At 37.1% G+C, this 11190-nt stretch overlaps 1 protein-coding gene across 1 annotated transcript; it reads left to right on the forward strand.

The window, feature by feature from the left end:
- The first annotated feature begins 6661 nt into the window (after positions 1-6661).
- LOC128217849 (uncharacterized) lies at positions 6662-9969 on the forward strand. Its single transcript, XM_052925262.1, has 2 exons — positions 6662-7067; positions 8088-9969. Exons 1-2 carry the CDS (start codon positions 6733-6735, stop codon positions 9466-9468), a joined length of 1716 nt encoding a protein of 571 aa, XP_052781222.1. The 5' UTR covers positions 6662-6732; the 3' UTR covers positions 9469-9969.
- Positions 9970-11190: the final 1221 nt, after the last annotated feature.

Consider the following 11190-nt stretch of genomic DNA (forward strand, 5'->3'; position numbering starts at 1 on the left):
TTAGGTACGTCAGGTAAAATGGCATTGTTATCCATCCAAATGCCTCAGTTGACATTAACTCTCCCGCGTTAACATTATATTATGATATCGAATATATAGTACTAAAAAGAAAATACCTGACTATTATGTTACCAGACAGAGTCAACATTTCAGTTTGAATTTACAGTTCACGAAAGTACACTCAATAAAGACGTTCTTGGTAGCTTTCTTTGCGAATTTTCTTAATTCCGATAAATAATATTTCAAAACTTATGAAAACGCTTAAATGCAAAATCATATTATGATTATACATAACATTCTTTACAAATAATTCAAAATATATCTGTGTCATAAGTGCCTCTTGATATTTGCATGTTTTTTTGTTAACAATACACTTGATTTTAAACACTTTGTATCAACTCAAATGCAAAAGACAAATACAATATTGAGATTTGGGTCCCGAGTTCCGGCAAGTATAACTTTCCTCACATAACGAGTCAAAAAGTAGGGCGTTAAGGTTAAAAGAAGGGACGTCGAGATAATATTTGTCTCCAAAGGATATTAAACAACATATTAACTGTGAAATTAGAAAGGTAAGTCAAACGTTTTTTTTTTCACCAATAATAACATTACTAATATGTTCATAATCTCACAGGTTTTTGAAAGTAAATTACACAACGAAACACAGTGTTCGTCACATACTTATAGTGATACGTTTTGCTTCTGCATCATGTATTTATGTATTGACCTAACATGAAGTTATTATCATTTTGTGAATTGACTCTTTAGTCGACTTTACACGTATCGAAATTGTCATGTACGCTACCTTTTTTATATTATCAATGTTTTAACCTACACATGTTTATGTTTTTTTTTATTTGACTTCCCTTTAAGTGAATGCACATTATAGACATGAATTTAAGGGGCCTTCCATATGTTTTAAAAATGGGTGGGGAGGCTAGAAATTGAAATGTTTCAAAAGTTAATGTTTTATTTACTTTTGAGGTTAAATAAGAAATATATTCAATACAATAGTAAATGAAATTTACTTCCTGGTAACGACAATGCGATTTCCTATCATAAAATAGAAGCTATCACCGTAAATAAACAATAAATTGTTGATTAGATATTTTCAAATATTTTGACATATAAAAAAGAACAATTCATATTGTAGAAAGACTTTCTGAAAAAATGTGATTGTTTTTTTAACCAATAATTGACAAATCCTTTTTCGTAAAATTTGCACATCTCCTTTTATTATTACACCTACACATGTTGCAAACAATGTTTGATTTATGTTTGTTAAATGTTGAACCCCAAAACTAAGTGAAAAAGGAAACGTTTTAGAACAGTTTATGTGTTGGTATTTCAAACCATGTTTTACACTCTGGTAGGCCCTAAATAGTCCGACTTTTGCATTGTTTTAGTGAAATCAACTATAAAAACTATTTTACATCGGACTATCTTGTTTGAAATATCAGGCACGCGTGAATATAATCAGTTAGTCACTGAGATGGGGTACCAAACCATTGCACGGATTGTGGTTGTCACCGCCGCCACTGTATATTTCCTCAACATACCACCACCGCCACTTTCATCGACGCTGCTCAACTGGCAAAAGAAAGGCAATATCTTCAAATATAAGGAATTTTCACAGAAAAGTAGTTCAATCCAAGAGTGTTACTGCGATTTTCTTTTTATTTCCACAGAAAAGAAGTTCAATCCCAGAGTGTTTCTGCGATTTTCTTTTTATTTCCACAGGAAATAAATTAAATCCCAGCGTGTTACTGTTTTTTCACAAGAAAGTAGTGACATCCGCGAGAGTAACTGTCATCTCCTTTTTATATTCACAGGAAAGTAGTGTCATCCGCGTGTATTCCTGTCTTCTTTTTTTATTTCTACAGGAAAGTAGTTCCATCCGCGTGTATTACTATCATCGCCTTTTTATATTCACAGGAAAGTATAAGTACAATCCGCGAGTATAACTGTAATCTCCTTTTTATATTCACAGCAAAGTAGTGCCATCCGCGAGAAATCCTGTCTTCTTTTTTATTTCTTCAGGAAAGTAGTGCCATCCGCGAATATAACTGTCATCTCCTTTTTATATCCACAGGAAAGTAGTACCATCCCCAAGTATAACTGTACTAGACGCGCCGATAGGACACTATCCCCAGTGGGAGGATCCCAATGGCGTCTTCGAATCCTACAAGTTTTTCTTGCAGTCCATCAAAAAGCCTTAAATTATCACCCCAGGATCATCAAAAACCTTGAATCATTCCACCAGTGCATACAATAAAATTCATTCCACCAGTCCATAAAAGCCTTGGACTCTCTAATATATTTATCTTAAAGCCTCTCTCTCCAGGTAATAAAAATGATCTTGAACTTTCTAGTCCAGTCCATTGAAAAGTCTTTTAATATTTTCTCATGTATTCAATCGATCAATATTCTAAAACTTAAAAATTCGAGAAAAAGAAAGCCACCTTCGTATTATCAATATTTCCAATCTCCTTTGAGACATATTACTTTACCCATATCTATTAAATTCTTGCATAAATTCATGAAAAGTCCTCAAAGGACAACAGCCAATAAAGGTTTTGAACTATTCTTTCCATTATTCAGGGGAATGTTTTTCCCATAAAAAGAAATGAAAGTTTAATAAAGTTTACTACTTGATAGTAAGTTAATATTTGTTATGATTATTACTATATTATTTTGTTGTTGAACGGTGTCTTTTAATTTTAAATGAGTATGCTTGTATGCCATGTGATTGATAGTGTTTACAATATCACTTCTGTTTGTTAGATGTTGTTTAAATTGTGGTATTCTAGCGCTGTTTACCGTTGTGTAAATCTTGTATGCGCATTTGTTTTGTTGAACAAATAGCTTGTTTACCATGACAGAAAAATACATGCATGACCATCATGTGCTTAAATATTGACGAGTATTTAGCCTTTGCCCTTTTGTTTGACCATGATTCATAATAACCTTAAAGGGACTAGACACCAGATGGTCCAAAAATCGTCAAATACATTATTTTCTCAAAACAAGCCTTAAATGTCGATACGAGCTGGTATGAGGCCTATAATTCATTATTTTTAGGGATGCAAACAAATATTCAAATATTCGAAAATTCGATTAAACGTTTCGTATTCGAATGTCAAAATCGGAATTCGAATATTCAATTTGTTTTTGTTTTTGAATAAACAGAATAATGAACCCTTTTGCCTACAACTCTGTGTTGTGTATAAAGTTCGTTTGTATTGTTATTACAACGATTGGCCCGTAATGCCAGACGTGTATATCACACTGCTTACAATACACGCAACACGCGTCATAATCATTTAGGGACATATCTTCGGAAACTAGAAAAAGTCCCCGTTATGACAATAACTGGCTTTTAGACAAGTGACATCAGCAATTTCAATTAGTTTCGGTAAACTGAATAGTATAGCGTTTTATGATTTCCTCTATTGATGCACACTAATAGAGTCAAAATCCGGATATATTTTCGTTTTATTGTTTGACTTTTTCCGAAGTTGGTTTGTTTTTTCCATAGCTATATTCAGTAGAGGTCTATCCCAGATCTAGGCTTTCGTCCTACCAAAAGACCCTCCATTGGCGCATAACGCCATTTCTGTTTCTGTTCAAATACGTAGAAAGGCCACTTCTGGCATATCTGTTCGGCTATTTGACCAGGGATCCATCTAAATTCATTTGTTTTCAAATATGAAGGCAGTGGAATAAGGCCTATAATTCATTATTTTTCATTACTAAAATAGCGCATTCAGATTTCCCAGTTCATAGTGTATACATTTAGCCCGTGAATTTCCCGTGATTAGAATAGGTACATAAACAGACGCGATTTTTGATTCACTGTGCTTTATGTGGTAGACAAACCCAGTGAATTTCTCATTGGAAAAAAATGAAAACACTGCGAAAGACACGTTGGCATGTGCCGTTGGCGATGTGATACATCAGTAAGAAAGATGCAATGCGTTGTACACAGCGGTATCGGTTTTGTGTAAGTTTTTGACAAATTTCTTTTTTTTTTCATGCAATGGTATTATCTGGTGTCTAGTCCCTTTAGTCTACCTGTATATGTATTTCTTAATGTCCTACCTTAAACATTTGCCTGATGCATTTGTAATAAACTTTAAACTGTATATACAGAATGTATTGTTCACACTTAATGTCTGCAAACTAAAGTTGAGTTTACTTTGAAGTTGTACTTCAAAATTTCCAATCTCCAGTTCGTATTTCACTGCGTCAAATGGTAGAATATACAAGAATGAACGGTCCTCGTACATCGTAAATATTCGTGCGTGCTCTAACCCCGTACACTCGCATGTTAGGGTTCAAAGTACGGACCACGTACACTAGCATGTTTGGGATGGAAGTCCGGACCCCGTACACTAGCCTGTTTGGGATGGAATTCCGGACCCCGTACACTAGCATGTTTGGGATGAAAGTACGGACCCCGTACACTAGCATGTTTGGGATGAAAGTACGGACCCCGTACACTAGCATGTTTGGGATCAAAGTACGGACCCCATACACTAGCATGTTTGGGATGAAAGTACGGACCCCGTACATACGCATGTTTGGGATGAAAGTACAGACCCCGTACACTAGCATGTTTGGGATAAATGTACGGACCCCGTACACTAGCATGTTTGGGATGGAAGTCCGGACCCCGTACACTAGCATGTTTGGGATAAAAGTACAGACCCCGTACACTAGCATGTTTGGGATGGAAGTCCGGACCCCGTACACTAGCATGTTTGGGATGAAAGCACAGACCCCGTACACTAGCATGTTTGGGGTGAAAGTACGGACCCCACACACTAGCATGTTTGGGATAAAAGTACAGACCCCGTACACTAGCATGTTTGGGATGGAAGTCCGGACCCCGTACACTAGAATGTTTGGGATAAAAGCACAGACCCCGTACACTAGCATGTTTGGGATGAAAGCACAGACTCCGTACACTAGCATGTTTGGGATGAACACTCTAATGTTCGGAATTAAAGTACATGCAACGTATAAGGGATAAAAGTACCGACCCTGTACATTCACCGTATTAGGGATAAAACAACGGACCCCGTAAATGCAACTTCAATGGGATAAAAGTACGAACCCCGAACATGCATTGTGTAAGGGATAAAAGTACCGACCCCGTAAATGCAACTTCGAAGGGATAAAAGTACGGACCCCGAACATGCATTGTGTAAGGGATAAAAGTACCGACCCCGTAAATGCAACTTCGAAGGGATAAAAGTACGGACCCCGAACATGCAAAGTGTAAGGGGTGAAAATATTTTCCCTAAGAAAATAACAAAAGACATCATACCCAATCAGTTACATCATAAATGTGTTCTTTTTGATGTAAGTCATAAAATAATAAACTTAAAACTTAACTTTATTTTAAAACACTTAAACTTTAAATTCAATAGTTTGCTCTTATTCTTTATTGTATGCGTTTCTTAACACCTTCTTTGTGTATGTTGTATGCAAAGTTGAAAACCCTTCTTTGCATTTGTTGTATGCGTTACTATATATATATATATATAATTTGTATCCATAATACTTCACATAATAATATATCGGCAGTAAATAAATAAAAATGTTAAACATCCTGATATTATATATATATATATATATCTTTAATTCATAAAAATAAAAACAGTTTGTCACATTTCAATTCCTCCATGCTTGTATACAATATACCGTTATATGGAACTGCAACCTATCTCTTCAAAAATCGGAGCTGCAACCTATCATTTTCTTTTCGTTCTCATATCTTTTAAAATCATTAAAATATTCGTTCCCAAATGCATGTGCCTGTTATGTTTAAACAAAACTTAAGTGTTTTATGCGATTTTCCAAAATTATAACCTCATTTTCTGCTTAATCCGAGCCAAAATGATAAATGGAACTGTAACCTACCAGTCGGATTTCGTACATTTTGGAAACATTGCCGAAGTGTTCTCGAGAACGGTTAAAGTTTCAAGGAAAACATGGATATGCTAATACAAACTAGGTAGGTGGGCATATGATAGGCTATGTTAAAAATTAAAGAAACTATTATAATTATATGTATTACCTTGATTTTCGGCTCGAGTCGAGCGTTTTGGTGACGCCATCTTGCACTGAAACCTACCATTTGGTCACGTGGATTCCCCGCCATGTATGTCACTTGGACAACATATAAAGGTCTTGGCCGTTCTTCGACTAAATGCCTTTTGAGAACTGTTTATACAAACGTAAATAACATTCTGAGGACATGTATTGCAGTCTAAAGAAACGTGAATACCATCGCTATGAAAATCATCTCAGTCCATCCAACGTGAATCAATTTAACAGAAAATTAACGTTTGTATAGAATTTACATGTAAGAGTGTTTTATTAAAGATTGACGTCTCAGATCTATTCAAACAAAAAAACACTGACATTCAACTTCTATACAAACGTTAAGTTATAAACAATCATTGTAAGGTTGATTTCTCTCATGAAATATTTTTCAATTACTTCCTATACTCTTATATCAAAAATATTGTTTAAAGGATACAATTAGTGAAGAAAATAGTGTCGAAATTGTTTACGACAGAAGTTTTACGCTTGTATAGAATTGAGATGTCAATGTTTTTGTTGTATAGATTTGAGACGATAGGTCGTTTATTTAACTTCCTTGTTGGAAGTGAAGGACATGGAAAGGACATTTATAAGTTAAACCCTAAATGTGACAGGACTATGGCATCAAATTTTGAATCCTCCATTCAGCGGGGCTGTGATTTCATCCACGATTTCGTCTGTTCCCCATGCGAAGAAGATGGATTGAACACGGAAGCTCAATATTTCTGTAATCAGTGTACGAAATATTACTGCGTAAACTGTGTCCCAGTTCACAACAAGCTATTCAAGAGACACTCGGTGCTCGACCGGACGGACATGACGAAATGGGCAGCAGCACCAGGGATGGTGGACGTCCTTGAGAGATGCGAGAGGCATCCCGGGGAGGCGCTCAAGCTGGTCTGTGGTGACCATGACCAGCTGTGTTGTCACGTGTGCGTTGCCATGGATCATAGGTATATTTCAAAGACGATTTTAAAGTAAAATAACACAATAACACAAGCACAGTATTAAGACCGATCAATAAGTATTTTGATGCATGCTTAACCTTGTTTCTGGTTAATACAGCCATTAATTAACAATTGTATTTGACATATGTGTACTACAAAACTATGCTCTAATTTTATTGGTCAATATTGTCAACTAAGACTTGCTTTATAGCACATTTCTTGAACTCGTTGAATAAACTCTCTGTGTGTCTGTCTTTGTGTCTGTGTGTCTGTGTGTGTGTCTGTGTTTGTGTCTGTCTGTCTGTCTGTCTGTTTGACTGTCTGTATTTCTGTCCGTCTGCCTGCCTGCCAGCGTTTATGTCTTTCTGTGTGTCCGTCTGTCTTTGTGTCTGTCTGTGTGTCTGTTTGTCTGTGTATGTGTGTGTGTCTTTCTTTCTGTATATCAGTGTGTCTGTTTGTATGTATGTCTGTCTGTGTGACTGCCTTACTGTGTGTATGTGTGTGTGCGTGTCCGTCTGTCTGTATTTTTGTCTGCCTGTGTGTCTGTCTGTGTTTGTGTATGGCTGTGTGTCTTTCCGTCTGTGTGTCTGTCTTTGTGTCTGTCTGTGTTTTAGTCTGTGTGTCTCTGTGTATGTCTGTCTATCTATCCGTCTGTCTATCCGTCTGTCTGACTGTCTGTGTGTCTGTCTGCCTGCCTGCCTGCCTGCCTGCCTGCATGTCTGCCTGCCTGCCTGCCTGCCAGCCTGTGTTTATGTATGTCTGTGTGTCAGTCTTTCTTTGTGTTGGTCTGTCTGTGTGTATGTCTGTCTGTTTGTCCGTGTGGCTTTCTTTCTGTATATCAGTGTGTCTGTTTGTGTGTCTGTCCGTCTGCCTGCCTGCCTGCATGTCTGACTGTGTATGTTTGTGTGACGACGACGACGAAGACGACGACCACGAAATATGAGTATTTAAATTGATATGATTATAGAAGATTGTTAAAAAAAGATTCTTCATAAAAATACATATATTCTTCTTCTTTTATTGCAGACAATGTTCAGCAATACAGCACATTCCAGACGTTGCAAAGGGCATCCGCAAAGATCCCGAGTTTCGTCAACTACCTCAACGGGTAGCCGTTCTTAGGGTGCAGATTGAAGATATGAAAAACGGCAGAAAGAAAAATAGTTCTTCACTGAGGAAGACTCGAACAGCCATTGTTGATGAAATCAAAGCAATCCGTAGAAAAATCAACGACATTCTTGACAAGATGGAGAAAACAACCGTTCAAGAATTAGACGGTCTGGTGGCTGATCAGGAACTGTCCATGAAGAAAGATATGGAATCCTGCACACAGATGCACGATGAATTAAAGAGCATCATAGATAACATACAAAGCAAAGACTCATCAGGCGAACCACCCCTATACATTGGGTTCAGAAAATGTGAAGAAATAATCAAACAAGCCAACGAAATTCTGCAAAACATGTCAAATGTTGTTAAATACAATATCACTTTTCGTAAACATAATGAAATAGAAGATAATTTGTCTTCGATGAAGACATTTGGAGAGTTAAATGAATCGAATGTTTTTTGTAAACATTCAAAGATATCACTATTCCCGCGAGATCATGTATTCGCCACCAACGGTACCAAGGAGTACAACGTGAAGATGAGTTCAGACAAAGGTAAATGTGCTATTCAAGGGATATGTGAACTGCCTGATGGAGAGATTGTTATTACAGACTACAAAAACAGAAAAGTTAAACTCCTGGACCGGGAGTACAGGGTTGTCGACCATTGTGATGTCCCCGAGTATTCGTGGGACCTGTGCCACATTGGCGGAAATGAGGTTGTCGTTTGTGTTAACAATAACGACGATAGATGTGAACTTCTTTTCATTAACATTACAAAAGGGAAACTTGTGACTACGAGAAAATTAAGTTTCACCCATAGATGTTACGGCGCAGCTCATCACGGAAACAACCTTTACATTTCATCAGGCACCGCGCTGTACTTCTATACGATGACGGGGAAGCTGATAGAGAAGCTGTACGAGGACAAGTCCGGTGATTACACGGTGAGGAGAATTGCGATCAGTAACGACGGGAAGACTATCTACATCACAAACAACTCAAACGATCAACTTATCACCCTGGACAACCTCGGCAACAAGCTGGCCACATTCACTGATCCTGACTTGGTGGGACCTTGGGGAGTACACGTGACAACTGCTGGACACGTGTTCGTCTGCTGCCGTGCTTCCGGTACAGTACTACAGGTTGTCAAGGACGGGAAGACTAAGTTGACCACACTGGGAAGGAAACAAGATGGAGTGTACGCACCTAGAGCTTTGTACTTCAGCAGCCGTACTTCCTCTCTGGTTGTCGGCGGATGGAACAACACGCTCCTCGTCATCAGTGTTCGATAAGGCGTGAGACCACAGTTATTTTTACTATATGTTTCATATAGACACTAACCTGGCTTTTGACTTTATACACACCCCAATTGAAAAACAAGGACATGGCATCTCTAGAACAATTCAAGACACAAAATATAATCACAAGAGAACACCATGTTGACCATTGACCCGACTGTCAAAATTGAGTTCAAATACATAACCCTTCCGCCAGGGAGTCAATCGGCTACAAACAACTAATTTTCAGACTTCCACAAGCTATGATTTTTCCAATATTTACATTGAAAACTATCAATTTCTGCAATAGAGTGTCAAATTCAGTCAAGTTCTCTGCAAAAAGAACATTTTTTGCTTCTTTTTCATTCAATTTTAATAAAATATTGATACTTGAACACAAGCACTCTTTGTTTCTGTATTCATATCCGGATCTTGGTCAACGGGGGGCAGATAACTGTGGTCTTGAGCCTATTTAAGCAACATTTTTTCAGAAACAGACTTCAAAACTCCTATAGTTCAGCTTCAGGCTATATGCAACACATACTGAAAGTTTGGCAATGATATATCAAACACTAAATGAATGAGACAAGTATTAGCACCTGTGGTATTTTCATAAAAAGCAGAAACAGCCATTTCCCTCAAATGTTAAGCCGCAAACCTTTGAAGAGCCATTATTTCCTTATGCATTGGAATAATTTGACCAAGTAAAGTTTTCCTTGTAGCTTTTAATGGTGTCTATAGAACAGCACCACAGAACTGGCCTGCCTACTCTTTTAAGATTTTTTTCCAAGCAAAATAAGGTTTTTCCACTTCATCGGCTTAGTGTTTTATATAAAAAATGACATAGAGCCAAACTGAAATGCCTCAACTTGTCAAAATTTTGCTTTTCTGGTCCACTTATATACAAAGGTAACAGAACTGTCCAGTTTAACACAAGAAATTTAGTGATCATGTGTTAATAGACAGTCTAAACAACACTATATGCCAAATTGTTGGCTTCCGGGACAAATGGCGCAACAAAGGAAATGGCAAAAAACACACCAAAACTTAAAGATTCATGACAACTGCTAGTGTTTTCATGTATGAGGTGGCTACATGATGTAGAAAATGCAGAGATAGCATTATTATGCCCATTTTTAAATTTTTTTTACTTTAAGAATCTGTTTTGAAGGCTAGATTTGGCATTAAATTCAGAGTACAGCACTTCACTATTGTCTATAAGATGCTTATTTACACCTGATTTGCTATAAATCTCACTCAATGGAATCATTTACACACAAACAAGTACTACAGAGTTGACTAACATCTTCATTCTTCTGAAATATTGGATTCAGAGCTGCATCTCCTGGATTCAGATTGCAGGACTACCGCCTGGGGAAAGGGCCGCAGCTAACTGGAGCTTATTGGCACATCATGATCTGCAAGCAAGACACAAAAGCAATGTTTTACACAAATAAAACTATCTGCCACTACTGTTAAAGTTTGAAAAAGGCCTGTAAACACTCATTTGAGGCATACACAACCTTTAATATAGTCATAAATGTGATAAATATGCAGAAAAGTTCATGAATTCAAAGATTTTCAGGACAAATTTAATAGAATATATAGTCTTTTGGACATTTTGCAATCAGTTTTTAACAACTCAAAGGTAAATCTCATCTTATTGAGTACCCAGATGCATTTTGCAAGCATTCAAACCAGACATGCTTAGAATTTCTTCTTACTTGGAGATGGTAA

This window comes from Mya arenaria, chromosome 14, assembly GCF_026914265.1.
Source record: "Mya arenaria isolate MELC-2E11 chromosome 14, ASM2691426v1".
Taxonomy (NCBI): domain Eukaryota; kingdom Metazoa; phylum Mollusca; class Bivalvia; order Myida; family Myidae; genus Mya; species Mya arenaria.